Source organism: Xyrauchen texanus, chromosome 44 (genome assembly GCF_025860055.1).
Source record: "Xyrauchen texanus isolate HMW12.3.18 chromosome 44, RBS_HiC_50CHRs, whole genome shotgun sequence".
NCBI classification, from domain to species: Eukaryota; Metazoa; Chordata; class Actinopteri; order Cypriniformes; family Catostomidae; genus Xyrauchen; species Xyrauchen texanus.
Genome location: NC_068319.1, coordinates 25,480,118 through 25,496,878, shown reverse-complemented (window position 1 = coordinate 25,496,878; position 16,761 = coordinate 25,480,118). Strand labels below are relative to the sequence as shown.

Genomic DNA, 16,761 nt, shown 5'->3' with positions numbered 1-16,761 from the left:
GACAACTGAGACCTGTCCTCCGCCACCTGAATTGAGGTGAGTAACCACGCCACCATGAGGACATAGGAAGAATGGAATTGGGAGAAAAGGGGATCAAATAAATAAAAATAAAAAATCTGCAGATCCTGTATTATTTGAGTATTATTAGAGTATTATTTGCTGTAAATTGTGTTTATGCACAAATATATTTCCATCTTATTCTTGCAGGAGTCTACGGTGATGTCCACAGGGTTAAGATTCTGTTCAACAAGAAAGAGAATGCCTTAATACAAATGGCAGATGCAACACAAGCCCAGCTCGGTATGTCCAGTATTATACAGAAATCCTTTTCATCTCAATATTTTCCACTCATGCTTTCATCATTCTCCTTTATTGACGTGTTCTGGGTCTATATTAGAGTTACAAATCACTCTGCTTGTGAGCTGGTGGATATAGCCAGGACTGTAAATAAAATATTTATAGCAAGATTATGATAACTAAATGTCTGTGTAAATACATAGAAGTATGAATTTATTGAAGGGGGATTTTGATGCAAATCTTGCAGTATTTTGTAATAGATGATGAAATTAAAACAAGAATTAGATGCAAGAATTAAAACAAGGACACCTTCATGTATGAAAGACCGCGTACACACTGCAAAGTTATGAACTGACAAGTGAATCCCCTAAATTACTGTTCTGTGGGTGTAATTCATGAAAAACAAGGGGAACAAATTTTTGTGTGTAAACTATTTAAACAGGAATTTGTAGTGATTTTTCAGTGTAATTTACTGTTTAAATGTTTTATTAAAATGCAATTTTTTGTCAAATACCATTCTCTTTCTGGACTGGAATATAATGGGCTAGCCCGAGACCGTAGGGCTGGTGGGGGCAGCTACGACAGAGAGAAACCATATTACAGTTTGCAAATAAGCCAAGAAGCATGCCTCCTTTTTTGTGATTTTATAGAGGGAGGGCTGTCACTGTATTAACAAATATTAATTCAGTTTTGTTTCGATATATACTACGTAATCGCAATGCCCTCGGACCGTAACAAGGAAGCTTCGCTGTACTTTTCTGCATATCGCGGCACCGTTTTGTGGTCCGTTCTGCATAACACGGAGGCTCATTTTAGCTTATTGCGGCCCATTCGGCACATTTCATGGCCGACCCACCAGCCCGCTCGGTTCTCCCAATGGCCAGTCCTCCCCTGATCGGCCCCAAAGTGCGCCGGCCCACCGGGAAAATGCCCGGTATGCCAGATTACCAGTCCGGCCTTGTTCAGACATAATCTTCAGCCTGAAACTGAACGTTTGACCAGATGTTAGGAGTGAATGCACTTAACTGCATAGAAATCTATAGGATGCTCCCTTGCTCCCTATTTAGTGAATGACTTAACTTCCAATGTGCTTATTTTCATCCTAACGAAATGCACCTTATTTTCATCCTAACTCCATATAAAACCTCTGAAAGCAACATTTTACAGCTTTTAGATGCATCCATTGATTCTCAGTGTGATAATACACAGTAAATATGGGACATTTTAAATGAAGCTGAGCATACAGTCCACATACATGGTCATTGTATTTAACAGAGTACTGTTTCACGTTAAATTGCAAAAAAAATGTAAATGGCATATCGTATGAAACGAGACTTTAATCTTTTGTCTCAAACAGTTTGTAAATGTAATTCGGTTTCTTACCAGATGTAGTTGTGTTGGCATTTCAACCAAAGACAAACTCCTCTGTGATCGACGTCATATTTTAATGTCACATGACTTCGTATGTCGAAAGTTTAACACTTTACTGACAGCACAGAGTGTCATGAACTGAGATCAGTCAGTCTAAATGATATAAAATGATGCGCTGCGAATAGCGAAGCCAAATTACGACGTCCCCGCATGTGGACGCGTGGGTCGCTAAGGGCAGTAACTGCAATCTGATTACAAGTATTTAAAATGTAATTACTTTAAAGTAATTCAGTTACTGTAACAAATTACTTTGTAATCGGATTACACCCAATACTGATAAATTGTCACATTTAACTGAATGTCACTTTTAATTGAATGTGATAGTTAATGTAAGTTGCATTGTAAACCGCAAAACATGAATTGCTACATTGAATTGAATGCAACATTATATGCAAGTCGCATAAATGCATTTTGTGACTCAAAATGCAACTTATGTATGTAAATTGCTGCATTATGTGAAAGAATGCTTTCACGAACAGTTTACATGTACATTTGTTTTGCTCATATTCGTGAATGAGACATCTTTGTGTACAGAATAGGGTTGAGCATTCAGGAGAGCAGGGACAACTGTACATTTAAATGCATGTGTGTACATGGCCAAAATGTGTTTGTTATAACACTTATGCTTGGTTTTCAAATGTAAGAAAGATTTGTTCAGTGTAGAAGTGTGATGTGATGAAAGCCTGGCTTAAACACACTTCCTGATGGTTTGTTTTAAAGCGATGAGTCATCTGAACGGACAGCGTGTATACGGTAAAGTGATCCGCGTGACCATCTCGAAGCACCAGACGGTGCAGCTCCCCAGAGAGGGTCAGGAGGACCAGGGCTTGACCAAAGACTTCAGTGGGAGTCCTCTGCACCGCTTCAAGAAGCCCGGCTCCAAAAACTTCCAAAACATCTTCCCACCCTCCGCCACCCTGCACCTCTCAAATATCCCGTGAGTAGCTCAATAATACACGCATGTGCACACACTAATGGGGCACCGAATGTAAAATAAAGTAACAGAAACTGCCAAATTTCTCCAGCGTTACCCAACTAAGCATTATAAACACATTTGCCATTTTAAAACCATGCAATAAGCGACGCATTACAGTTATTTTACATGGGTAAAGGGGTGTTTTTAGGTATGAGTTTAATTTATTATTAATAATAATCAGAACATACCATTATTTTACCAAGTAATATAGTTCATTATCTTAACTGGAGTCTGTTTGTAGACGTTTGCGTATTAATATAAATGTAGTCACAGTCATTTGGCTATCTTTTTGAAATATCTTGTTGATAAATCGAACAAAATTAGTCTGTTTTGTGCTAGATGTTTTATTTGACAAATGATACATGAAGAGGACAGTTTCAGACAGTGAACAACTTTGGACAATAATAAAACTAGATGTTTTCATTACACGGACTCGTTTCAAGTCTCTATGATATTCTGGTCTCTAGATATGGCTTGGGTAACCTCCTTAAATACAAGTCTGTGGGATTCTTTTCACCTGTTTTATCATCCTTGAAGTGAAATCTAATTCCAGTCTCCTTTAGAAAAGAAAAGCACGTGTCTCCTCAACAAACTACATGATTTTATGTATCATTCAGTAGGGCTGTCAACAGGACTGAGAAACTAAATTCGACATTTTCACTGAAATATTACAAAAATTTACATTTTAAAGATATTATATCAGGTGTGGGGGAAAATCTACAAAACATCAGATTTTTATGTCAACATTGTCTCCTACATCCACAAGAGGGCGCAACAAATCGATTGTTTATTGTGAAGAACATCTGCCTGTGGGTGTCACGGTGGCTCAGTGGTGCATGATAGCTAGTAGGTCCCTGGTTCGAGTCCAGGGCATTTCTGTGTGGTGTTTGCTTGGGTTTCCTCCAGGTGCTCTGTTTTCCCCCCACAGTCCAAAAAACATGCAGGTTAAGCAAATCTCTACTTAAAGGGGTCATGACATGGGTTTTTTTATTGTATTATTATGTTCCCTTAGGTGCAATTATAGTATTAATATATTTTTTTTTAAGAAAAACTTTTAAAATCTAGTGATTTATGACCTTTTCCCACCCTGTTTCTCATCCTCTGATTCAAACAGTCTGTTTTGGGGGCGTTTTCCATTTAAGATTTCAGTGTTAACGCCCACTGTTATGATTGGCTAACGCCAGTGCCTATGTATCAATTATTGACGCTCCCAGCCAGAACAATATGCAAGTAAACTAAGTAAAAACACTGTGATTATTCATAATGAATGAAATTGCGCTTTAAAAAGTAGTTTAAAGTTTAAAATAGATTACTTACAGTTTGCGTCGTCGTTGTTCCCATAATAGTCGGCACGGACTTATCTTTGAGCAACAGTTTTCTGGCAAAGCCAGCATCATATTGAGATTTGTTCTCAAAACAGTCATCCTTAAAATGTACAGAACAAACGCTTAAGTTAACACTGCTGTGACTGGGACGTCCGCAAAAAATAAACTGCATCCATTTTTCCCTGACGTCTGGATCTTTCGGCAGCTTATTCAGAGGTTTTGTTTGACCACAGCCAGGAACAGCACATCTGTGTGGCATCGTAATTTTCCTGTGCACAAGTAGTCTCTGTCAGAGCTCGCTGTCCATCGACTGAACACTTGTGAGGCGACGGCGATACTGAAATGAGCGTGAGTTGTCTTGGCGCTTAAAGCGTAGTTATCTTGTGCTGGAGGCGGTCATATGCAAACGCTGTTACGCCACTTCTAACCGACACGTCACTTCTAACCATGAATCCAGAACGAGCTGTATTTTGAGCTTGATTAAATAAATGATTCGTTTAGAATGGGGAGGACGTCTTAAAATATTAAACTTGCAGGACGTTTTAATGATACAAAGACCTCTTATATACCAAAAGATCAAGGCAAATTTGGTTTCTCATGTCATGACCCCTTTAAAGGTTGACCATCCAGTGCATCCCACAAGTTTGCTGTGATTTCAAAACTTTGTTGAACTACTATTATAATTGTTTTACGATTGACCTCTCATAGGCCCGTTCACTTTTTTATCACCAAGGCAAAAAAATGCTAACAGTTTGTTAGAAAATATGTCTGCATGAATATCATTATCATAGATCTTTTTTCTTTCTTTCTTTTTACTCATTAACCAATGCCAATTATGGTTGGCATCAGATATGGTGTTATTTTTTGTTCTTTGTAAACATTATGTTTTTGTATCTTCCCTTCCCCAGTCCTTCTACCACAGAAGACTTTCTGAAAGACCTGTTTGCTGTTTCTGGATACACGGTGAAGGCCTTCAAGTTTTTCCAGTACGTTTTCTTCAACCTCTTTAAAGCTTCAATCATTATCTTATCGAGGCTAAACTGATGAACTGTTTGATCATAGCCTGTGTGAATGTTCAGCTAGTACCTTTTCTAACTAGGCAACATGCCTGATAAGGCACTTGTTTTGTGAAAATAGGAAAAGGGAATGTTATAAACAGTGTCAATAGTGCCTTTTAAGAACCAAGAGACGATTTTAAGTTGAAAAGGAAGAGAATACAATAACAAAAACACTCCTCAGAGAAGTTTAGTGCTGTAGTGTACTTTCAGTTCCACAATATGGTGGTAACAGTGTGTTGTAGCCAGCTTCAGTTCCCTTTTGCTTTTAGACAATTCATGTAATACAGTACACTTATTAAAGGTTCAATACCCCTGAAGTAACCTGAGGTTAAAGGGATACTTCACCCAAAAATAAAAATTCACTCACCTTCATGTAGTTTCAAACCAGTATGACTATCTTTAGCGGGACAAACTAATACTATGCCAGTGGATTCACCTTCAAGCTTCAAAAACAACGCAAAAGTACCAATGCGCACAAGTCAATGCGACTTGTGCGTCATATTCCAAGTCCTCTGAAGACATATGATTTGTTTTGCCTAGAAACAACCCAAAATAAAGTAATTGTTCTGTGAAAATCTTGTAGTCCATTGGGTGTTCATGAGTGCTAAAGAGAAGAGCATTCACAGTGGCTTGCATGCTCAAGCGAGCTCAACTTGCATTGCATTGTTTTTTGGGCTTAAATCTGTTCTGATCATTAGCAACTAGACCTCATCTCTCTTAACTGGATGCATATCTTTGTAAGGAGACATAGTTATGCATTTAGTAGTCTCTCATAGGCAGACTTTTGACTATTGGTAAAAGTCCACTTTGCACCTTATTCTGGCATCTGAAGAAGAGACCGTCTGGCCAACATGTAAATTGACCAACCACAATACACTTTCTTTTAACACGCAATTTAGGTCGGGTTTATCCGAAATGGTTGATACTATAAAAGACTGCAGAGTTAAAATCGTTCTGCAACTGGCTGTACAGAAAACATTACAAATTCTGTTTGATAATTCTGCTTCTAAAAATCTAGATTACTTGTTGTATATCTTTGAAATCCACTAACCTAGCGAACTTTATCAAATTCAACAATTACTTCCACTTTAAAAGCACTAATTAAAAAGCAGAATCCAGTAAAAACCACTTTGTTTCAAGCAAACTGGTAAAATATATTGCACCCTGAAATCCATAAGTTGCTTAACCTCTTCAACTCTGTAGATCTGCCGGTGGGTCCAAAAGGGGGCGCTATGTCACGAAAAAAGTTTGCAGTTAAAATGTTCAAGTCTTCACAAAGTGAAATATGATTTATGTGCCGATCACTGCTGCTGATATCAGCTTTTAACTAATTTTCTACAAAATTAGCAATTTTTCACTTGACTGTGAGCTTGCTTGTGTGAATAATCCAATGTTATATCTTGGATCTCCAGAACAAAATATGTGGTCCAGAAGGAAAAGCATTCAAAACAAATCATCGGAAATATATGTTATCGACTATTCATGATAAAATAATACATATCAAAGGGGAGGATTTCAGCTTTCTAATGACACCTACATTGAGCTTCTAGTCCACTCAGAGGCCGAAATATTCAATGAAATAAAGAGGGTGGTTCATAAACTGAAAATTAGACTGAATGTCTATGGACGAGCACATCTGTGAGGGATAAAATACTTCAGAGCGCCACCTACTTTTCAGATAAGCATATCATGATGGAAGGTGATAAAGGAAAAAAATCTTGCTGCCATCTAGTGGAATAAAATAAGACTTTCGGCAGGGAGCTGGATTGAACAGAACCAGAATTACATGCTTACATATTCAAAAAAAAAACAACTTTCTATTATCATAAGATTGTAAACATATACAATATACAATTTGAGTGTGGAAAAAGAGGTTAAAGCCAGTCAATCAGATTAATGCTTTCCATTTTTATGTGTAATATGCATCAGACCACTTAGAGATATCAACAACTGATTCTATATAAACATTTGAAACTTTATATTTAAGTTGATCTTAAACTATTTCAGGATCAACAAGAGCAACATTTTCACTGTCATTATATGATTGACAGGAAGGACCGCAAGATGGCTCTGATCCAACTGGGTTCGGTGGAAGAAGCCATCCAGGCTCTCATTGACCTCCACAACCATGACCTGGGAGAGAACCACCACCTGCGAGTGTCCTTCTCTAAATCCACCATCTAGCATCCCCTTCACTACAAACCCTTTCCCCATCTTCCCCAATCCAGCCCTTCAACCTTCTACTAGCAGTCTGACTGTTTCCATCAGAGAAACGAAGACTGTCTGACGAACTATTAAAAAACATTACAAATATTCATGGGGTAGTTTTAGAGATTTTCCAGAAAAGAAAAAAAAAAACGAAGAAAAAAAGAAATAAGAGACTACTGATGAACCTTTAGACAGACTTGAGAGTGAATTTGTGTTACTCCCAAGCAACCAAGGCTGGAGATACATGGGATATCCATGACAATGTGATGTTTTTGGGAGCTTACGCATTGATGAAGTCGCACTGCCTCTTTAGTCTTTTGCAGGTCACCGGGTTAAGGACATATGTTGGCGTATTATGGCAAACCAACACAAGGAACATTCTCCAAAATAGAAAGTCAAGGCTCGAGAACATTCTTCTTTCTTGACTTGTCGAAAACATTGGAGACTGACACTCCTGTAGCCCAATGGCCTTGTTACACCTGACCTAGGTGAGGGCGGAGTCTCTTCCTCTGTGCCTCCTCCCCAAAACCCGACACCTTCACTCTCAGTGGCGTTTTCAACGGAGCGGCCCTCTTTGCATTTCCTTTGGGATATGTTGGATGCACGGTCACCGTTTGAATGTTGCTGATGTCATTACAAGGTGCTGCTGGAATACAAATACATCTGTAGCGATGGCCCCCAACCAATGAGCTTACCCTTTTCCTCTGAGTAGCATTACTAGAGTGCTGTGGATTCAAGAATGAGTTCAGTTGAAATTCAAATGTAGCTGCCTCAGCTTACGAACCTTTTGTTGTTTCATTGGCAATTTGGTTGATTCAAATTGAAGATAGGCACTGCAGGGGAATGTTGTTTTGGATCCTCATATCTGTTTACTGTGCAAAGACGTATAGCCAGATGGTAGGCGTTTGTGAATAGATAGTGAATGCCCTTTTTTCTTTCTTGTATAATGGAAGTTTTATATTGGACAGACTGGCCTGTTGGCTTCCTGCACCTGCAACGCTGTCAGATTACATCTGCGCACAATTTGTGTGTGATGTCAACTGTGAGTCCAGTCAATCAGGTTCCTCAATGGAGAAACCATGTAAACGAACGATCATTCTGGAAAAATTACGGCCAGCTGTCAATCTTACTGGAACACTCCAATAGCCACGCCCAGCCTGATTGGAGGCCCCGCCTCCTCTCAAGATAAATTCTCTGAATGTCAATGGTGGAAGCATGTAATCTAGATGGGAAATTGATTATTCCTCCATTCTGTTGCCCCCTCTTCCCCTTAGTTGAGTCTTTATCTTTTGTTTTTTCTTGTTTTTCATCTTTCCACAAGGAGCTGATTACCTTTTTTGCGTTCTATCATTCCTCTGCTCTCTCCACAGGTGTGAGCATTTGCAGCAATGGGCTCGGTAGAAAGAGTCATGGAGCCCAATGTATCACAGCAAAAAAAGATGGTGGCAGTCTCTTTTGCCTTGCAGTCCCATAATGCCTCTACATCTGAGCAAATCAAATATGAAATGAAAGAGTAAGACTGGATTCATGAGCTCTGTTCCAAAACCTAGTGTACTGCTATATAATCGAATGCCTTCTAAGGCAGCATCCTAACTGAAATGGGGGCCATTCAAACATACATGTTCTTGTTTTTGTCTGCGCTAATTGTTTAATTGTTTGTCTATGCATGTCAAATTGACTTTTTCTCAGATGTCATGTCTTGGTAAAAGTCCAGTGTTTTTCTCCATTCTGTTGCGCTCTACTAAGCTGTTTTGAGCGAAACATGATTGATTCCAATTGAGTTTGATGTTGACATGTTGCTAAGCAAAAGGCGCCATACTCAAAAATATAAGCAGAAATATTAGGGCTGTCGATTTAATGCGTTAATTTAGTGCTATTCATTATATAAAAAATAATGCGTTAACATTTTTACACAATTAATCATGCCCCCTGACCCTCACATTTTTTTCTACCATCATAGCAATTCAAGCTTGAATTACAGGTTTTTATGAGCTGCGTCAGCAGGGGTCAGTCAGCGCACCTCAACAAAACTCAAGCAACGCAGCCACAGAATGAGAGCTGGTCACTCAGGTCGCGTTCTAGACAGCTGAAGCACAACAGAATGCACGGATCTCGCAATTTCAACTGATTTTATCCTGATACAGCATGGTAAAAATATGGCGTTGGTGACATTGAAACCAGTGACATTTCAAAAGCGTCCATCTGACGTATATGTACACAAATGGACAATTAAACATAGCACAAACGTAACTTAAGATTGCATCCTTTGAGAACAGGACAGATTGACGAACTCAGTTGCTAAATGGATTGCTGTCGACTGTAGGCTTGTTCAATGGTAAAAAATAAATAAATATTGTCTTCGAAACCCACATTTTGCATTGTCTAATAAAAAAAATCTTGTCTGCCACAATAGTATAATATATTTCAATCTGAATATATAAACGTATTATATAAATTATATTTATTATTATTTTAATTATTATGATTTATCTTTATTTGGGGGCCTTTCTCAGCAAATATTGATTTATGCAATTCATTTGATTAATTTAGCGACTTGTCTTGTAATTAATTTGATTAAAGTGTTTTGGATTGACAGCCCGAATAAATATAAATAGTGCGCACACACAAACATTGGCTAAAATAGACGTTTTTAAAATTAAACTTTTATTGTTATTTTTCATTATTGATTAAAATAAGTAAAGATACATTAAAATGACCTTGTCGCAATGCAGCGCAAAGGATGCAGCATTAGGTCACGTCCACATCAATCCGTTTAAGGTTTTAATTTCATAAGAAATTAAAGTACGCGATTATGGAGAGCGTTTTCAAAATGCTCCATTTTCGGTGGAGAAAAACACCATCCTAGTGTAAATGAGAGGTGTAAACATAACGAAATGAATGCGTTTTCAAATGAAAATGTGTTGGTGTGGACGTGTCCTTAGAATTTGGCCAAAACTAGGTATCTTAGAAGGCTACGTAATGTTGCTGTCTAACTTTTGGATCCGTCTTCACGTAGGGAGCGCACCTGTGATGCCTTAAAAAGCTGGGCAGCTCACTAGGTTTTAGAACAGAGCCATGATGTGCACATACAGAAGCTAAGCAGTCTTAGCAATTACATTGTGTATTTCTGCATTTGTTTGTGTGTGTCTGCAGTATTAGTGTACTAGCGGCTGCGCCAGGTATAGTATACATGAGTATATGAGGTCTCCCTATTGCATACAAGCGAGGTGCTGTCTCATTTTGCGAAGATCTGGCCTTAACATTCCAAGGAGTCGCAGTCGACCCTTTGAGTAGCATCTATAGGGAGCCGTTTCTGTGCCTGTGCGCTCAGTCCTCACTTATCAAACAAATCATCATGTAAATGCATGGCAAGGGACAGCCTCTGTTCTTTTTTTTTTGACTGATTTCACCTGAAGCGATTCAAAACTTCGCTTTCACTTCTCAAAAGAAATTTAATTTTGTTGAAGTTTACAGTCTTAAAGCAAAACTATTCAGGTCTATATATCTTAAGGATTGTCATGACTTTTTGAAAAAAAAAAAAAAAGAAGTTACTTATTTTTGGTAATTTGTTCTTTTATACGGAACAGGAAAAAAAATTACATTTGAAACCTCATCGGTTTTTGTACCACTATAATCATTCAAGAAATCATGGTGTGAAAAAAATCATATTTACTGTGTATTTTCCTAATTTTCTTATTATGTGCCTTATTATGTGTTCATAATCAAATAGGTTTTAGAAATGTTACTTCAAATATCTTATATACTATTTTGTGGGATTGGTGAGAGGGTTTATTTGATTTTTATTTGATTACATTTTTGTTGTGTAGCTCTTCTAGATGTGTATTTTTATGGGGACTCAGTACCATGTGGTCGTAATATGATATAAGATGTAAGTTATGATGTATGGTGCTGTGAATGCTCTTATTAGAAAAATGAACGGTGAACTCCACAATGTTCAGAGCATGCTGTGGGTCTCTCCTCTCCCTTGTTGTTGTGTTTGTGTGTTGTTTGTGTGTGTGTGTGTGTGTGTGTGTGTGTGTGTGTGTACAGTATGTGTGCTTGAGCTGCGTACCATTGTTACATATGGTGTTTCTAGGCTGAAAAAGTTGTTCCTCCAACTCTGGCATATATTTCTAGTGATCAAAGATTATGGAGGTTTGATGTAGACAATTTTTTTATGATAGAATAGTGTGAATTTATGAAAACGCTGTCATGAGCACATCGGTGAAGTTTTTGTTTATATTATGTATTATATCACCTATAACTTCCCCTTTAATGCTTCAGCTTTTAAATCCGTTGTAAGACAACTTCGATAATCTTATTTCTGTTTTTTTATTAACTTAAGTGAACACTCCCAGTAAGTGCTGCCTGAATTCTACATAACAGCTATCCAATCCCTTTGAATTGAATGTGTTATCCTCAAATGTGCTGGACTACTTGAAACTAAGAAATCTTAAGTAGTTAGTTATTGCTTGTTTTCTTTATGCTTGCCAGAAATGTGCATGTGTTATTAGTGTGTACACTGTCCCGACAGATTTTTTGGGATCTTAAGCCATACACATATAGGACTATGGAGCTAGAACAATGACAAAATTTGAATCTGAAATTTGTTGATTTGAATTCTATACATGTGACATTAAGAAAAAAAAATTGTGGCACATTTTATAAATTCGTTTTTTTAAACAGCAGGTTTTTCTTTTAAATAGTATTACAGGTTAAAATGTTCAGATTAAGAAGAAATTCAGAACTCAAAATACAAATGTCTCACATTCACTTCTCAGAAATTCAGATCATAAACAAACTAGGCCAAGCAAGGCTTAAGACGGGCCTAAATTTGTTCTTAATCTGAAAATTTGAACGTGCTGACAGATTGAATTATCTGACTTTTTACAATGAACAATGAAACATTACACTGTCAAATACACGTGCCACTTTCCAAACTAAAAGCTCCAGGTGAAATAAATATGACAAATAGATTACTATAGTATAAAACAAATCTAATCCTTAAAATAATCATACAAATTATTCAGTGTTATATTATAATTATACTTTTTACTGGGTCCCACAATCATATTTTAGTATTGTATCAAATTCAACTTTCAAAAGTGAGTTACTAGTAGTAATTGCACATCCTGTTCATAAAAAAAACTTAGAGTAAAAATATATGAAGGCAAAAAAATATATTTTTTATTAGGCTACTATGTGCATATGGGTGCATTTAAATGAAAATGATTATGTATTTTATATTTATATAGTGAAAACAAGTTTTTTTAAATAAGAAATTAAACATTTTGAATATATCATCAATTGGCTAAAAACAAAATCACGATATAATTTTTGTTGCTATGCCGCTCAGCCTTTTATGCTACAAAAATGTCTGGATTCAAATGAACACATTTTGTATTCATTTTAGTCATTGTTTTAGTTCCATAGCAGGACCAGCTATTTAGCATATTGACACAAAACAAAGTCTACATATTTTAATACATATTTTTGCGTAATATAATGTAAATTGGCCCCATAAAGCACAATATGTGCAGAAGAGTCCATGGAGACCCAGAAGCCCACAGCATCCACTCTGAGTGTTCAGGTCTGCCTTCCATTTACGTAATGAGTGATGCTGTTGTCTGAGACTTGCACCTGTGTGTGTTTGGAGTTGAATCTTATTTACTGTATCTTATATTCGATTCATTAGGGGTTTTGTTCTTGCTTTGTTGTGATACCCGTTTTTTTCTTCCCTTATTTGGGTTGTTATTCTTTTATTAAGAGTGTGGAAACTGGTTCTTTCACTTTGCCTCTTCTCAACAGCTGTTTTGAGTCTGTAGTATACAAGTATCCACGGATTTATGCGAATGGGAGCGCGAAAAGGAGAAATGTTCTCCGATTACTAAAAGTCAGATCCATTGGAAGCATTCGGAAGTTTACACGTATAGAGCCGTGTAGCGGAACATGGGTTAGAGTGGGCCAAAATTTGCGTCCAGCTGAAATGCTTTTTATATATAAACAGGAGAAAAGCCAGACTCCATTATTGTGTCACAGAAGTCACAAGACACCTCATAACCTTCATTTTCCGAAATATTTTCCAACCATGTCTTGACTCAGGCAACAACGTTTCGCTGTGTTGTAAGACACATTTTATTGTCGATATCCGCGGTCACTCAAACGGTTACTCACGCGTACGGTTTTTCCAGGTTTTTTACTGAAAAAGTCACAAATAATGCAGGACCAAAGTTTATGTGCCTTTCATCTAGCTTATTTGTAACTTATTTCCTGGCTGTATATCAGAAACCAACAAAATTCTTGTATTTTAAACTCTTGATCATTGTTACAAGCCTGTTTTTCGCTGAGAAATACGTGTCCCACCGTCTGTTCTTGGTTTGTTTCCCTCAAAACTTAAACGGTCAAGCCATATGCTTTCCCCACAAACGAGGCTCATTTGCAAACTGAATGTGTTACCAGGTCCTTATTGATTCATTTGAACAGCCTTACTTGCATTAACAGCTTCTGATAGTTGCGAAGATTCTCGCTAATTGTAGATATCACTTATCTTGACAAAAATGGGGGTATTCACTGAATGTTTTGCGACCGTTGCTAACGTTCTTTATTTGCCAGCCTATTCTCATTACAATTATGTGACTGTGGCAACATTTTTGCAAAATGATATTATTACGTGGGTCGTTGCACGTATCGCAGCAGTTTTGAAGTGAAATGTCCACTGGGTGGCGCTAAAAGAGAGCTAAATGTTTTCCCAAACAGATGAGGTTTTTAAGGTTAATGCTCTATTTAGTTTTAACTCAACAAATCGATGTCCATACCCTAAACCTTAAACATAACCAATAGTGTCAGAAAAAGCAAATGTGAGATAATAAATAAATAAAAACACAATTGCTGAAGCAACAACATAATTTTGTGGTTATTATGACACTTTTCGCTCACGTGTCGACTCCCTTGCTCTTCAGGACTTGCACCCCGGTCCTTTGTCTCGCATTCGCAAGTGCAGCGCTCTTTCAGTTGAGCTACCGCAAAATTTGATCGCACAGGAACAAGCTTGTACATGAGTTGGTTAGGTTAAACAAACGTTTAAATGTATCGCCTTATAAATCGTGCGCTTTAATATAAATGTTTAGGTGTAAGATAGATAGATAAGATAGAACTGCGTGAAGAAAAATGCCGAAAAGTAAGTATTTATCAACTGATAATCTGCCTTATTCTCGTGATTCATGTGAAAGGAAATTAAAGTCATTGTTTACCGCCTCTAGTGTTTACTTCACCAAGAAACTGACGTGATGCATACAAGCCATGTAAAAATCATTTTGCAAAAATGTAAGTAATGTGATTTTATGAGACCCAGTTGTTATTTGCATGCACAGTCTGCATTGTTTTAGCACCCTAAAGTTTTTGCAGAATTAATTATGCAAATCATGTAACGGCACACACACAGGCAAAAAAAAGTGCGGCATGCAATTTTCGAAGGACGATCCCACAGTTTACACCAGAAAAGTAAACAAACGTCTATTTTAAACTCAATTTTGTGTACCGTTTGCTTTGCATAAAAGGGAGAGGCTGGGCTAAATTTGCATTTGAGGTGTGGCTCAAGCACAGCACACATACAGAAGTGCCCGAGTTTACCTCAGGACGCTCAGACATGCATTAAAATTCCTAATTTATAAGTTTTATGAATGTTTCACTACCAATAGGAAACAATAAATATGTGTTCCCGTCTCTCTTTTATTTCCACCTGGCCAAAAATGGTTTCGGGGAACAAGACACAAACACACCAATATGAACTGGTTTTTATATTTATGGAAATTAACAGGAAAAAAGCAGGATTGTCTTCTCTATTTTGTATCATACCAGTACCAGCTTTCATTTGTAAAGCAGTTTATGTGACGTGTTGGAACTGAGGAGAGAGATGTGTGTATCCAGTTTATGAGATTGATGTAATAAATGCAAATAGAAGATGAACTATTAAAGAAACATATTTTCTAATTTTTGCAGTGCATGATTGAGTGGAGATTTGATTTGTATTTTTTTGTGGAAAGCATTTCTTTTTCTGTTTATGAATGGCTTATTATTATTATTATTATTATCATGCATAATCATTTTTAGAGTTACATTTATTATTCTAATTACACACCCAAAATCTCTGCTGATGTTTTTCCTAATCAACTTTAATTGTAGCATGCCTTGAATAAATGTCATGACATCTGTACTTTCTTTTGTCCTCTGCGTCTTCATGTCTTTCCTTCTGATTTTGTCCTAAAATCAACAGAGTTCCTTCCAGCTCCAATACTCTGCAAACACAGTTCCTCTTCTTTAACCTGTGTACATGAGGAAAAGGATAGGTGGTATGTGTTTTGTAGGAGTATTGGAATGGGGGTCTGGTTAAAGTTCTGCCTTTGCCTCTAACCTCTGCTGCTTATGACTAACTGTCTATTCAGCCTCTTTTCTATCTCCTGCTCTATGTCTAAACCTGCACTCCTTAAAGGAATAGTTCGCCAAAAATAGAAATTCTGTCATCATTTACTCACCCTCATGTTGTTCCAAACCTGCATGACTTTCTTTCTAAAATGTTAAGCTCTTTTCCATTCATTGAAAGTGGATGGTCACCATTCACTTTTATTTGATGGAAAAAAGCAGATTGGACATTCTGCTAGATATCTCCTTTTGTGCTCCATGTTAGACAGAAAGTCATACAGTATTTCTAGGTGAACTATCCCTTTAACTCTGTCTTAATACAATGCAGATGCCTTCCTTGACTTTGCTTCCTTATAGGAAAATGTCTCATGCATTCAGGAAGTAATGTTTTGTTACAGGCCATTTGATCTATTTGCAAGTAGTTTAATGAGTAATCAAAGCCTAAAATATGTTACACCATGCTAATTTTCAGAGACTCTCTGTTCCTGGTGTAAAATAGATTTTGAATCAATGTGGGCTCAGACTTTTGGATATTAAAGGGACAGTTTACCCAAATGAAAATTCTCTCATCATTTACTCACCCTCATGCCATCCCAGATGTGTATGACTTTATTTCTTCTGCAGAACACAAACAAAGATTTTTAGAAGAATATTTCAGCTCTATAGGTCCATAAAATGCAAGTGAATGGTGACCAAAACTTTGAAGCTTCAAAAAGCACACAAAGGCAGCATTAAATAATCAATGCGACTCCAGTGGTGTAATCCATGTCTTCTAAAATGATACAATCAGTCTTTGGTAGGAACAGACCAAAATGTAACAAAATGTTCACTATAGTGCTAGCCGCTGTAGTCTCTTGGCATGATCATAATTTCAAGCTCAATTACACTTCCAAGTCCTTGAGGCATGCACAGAGCACTAGATGGCGCTAGGAAGTTTTATCAAGCTTGTAATCATGATCGCCAAGGAGACTGCTATCAAGATTTACAGTGAAAACAGTGACATTTTGGTTGGTTCTTCATGGATTAAACCACTGGAGTTGTGTGGATT

At 37.2% G+C, this 16,761-nt stretch overlaps 1 protein-coding gene across 3 annotated transcripts in view; it reads left to right on the top strand.

The window, feature by feature from the left end:
- Positions 1 to 15,284, top strand: part of LOC127636534 (polypyrimidine tract-binding protein 3-like) — a 103,194-nt gene extending 87,910 nt beyond the window's left edge. For all 3 annotated transcript variants that reach the window (XM_052117124.1, XM_052117123.1, XM_052117122.1), the window contains 4 exons: positions 208 to 300; positions 2,449 to 2,665; positions 4,938 to 5,015; positions 7,139 to 15,284. In XM_052117124.1, the coding sequence (XP_051973084.1) occupies positions 208 to 300; positions 2,449 to 2,665; positions 4,938 to 5,015; positions 7,139 to 7,271 (521 nt within the window). In that variant the 3' untranslated portion in view covers positions 7,272 to 15,284. The remainder of the gene's footprint in view (positions 1 to 207; positions 301 to 2,448; positions 2,666 to 4,937; positions 5,016 to 7,138) is intronic.
- The last annotated feature ends 1,477 nt before the right edge of the window (positions 15,285 to 16,761 follow it).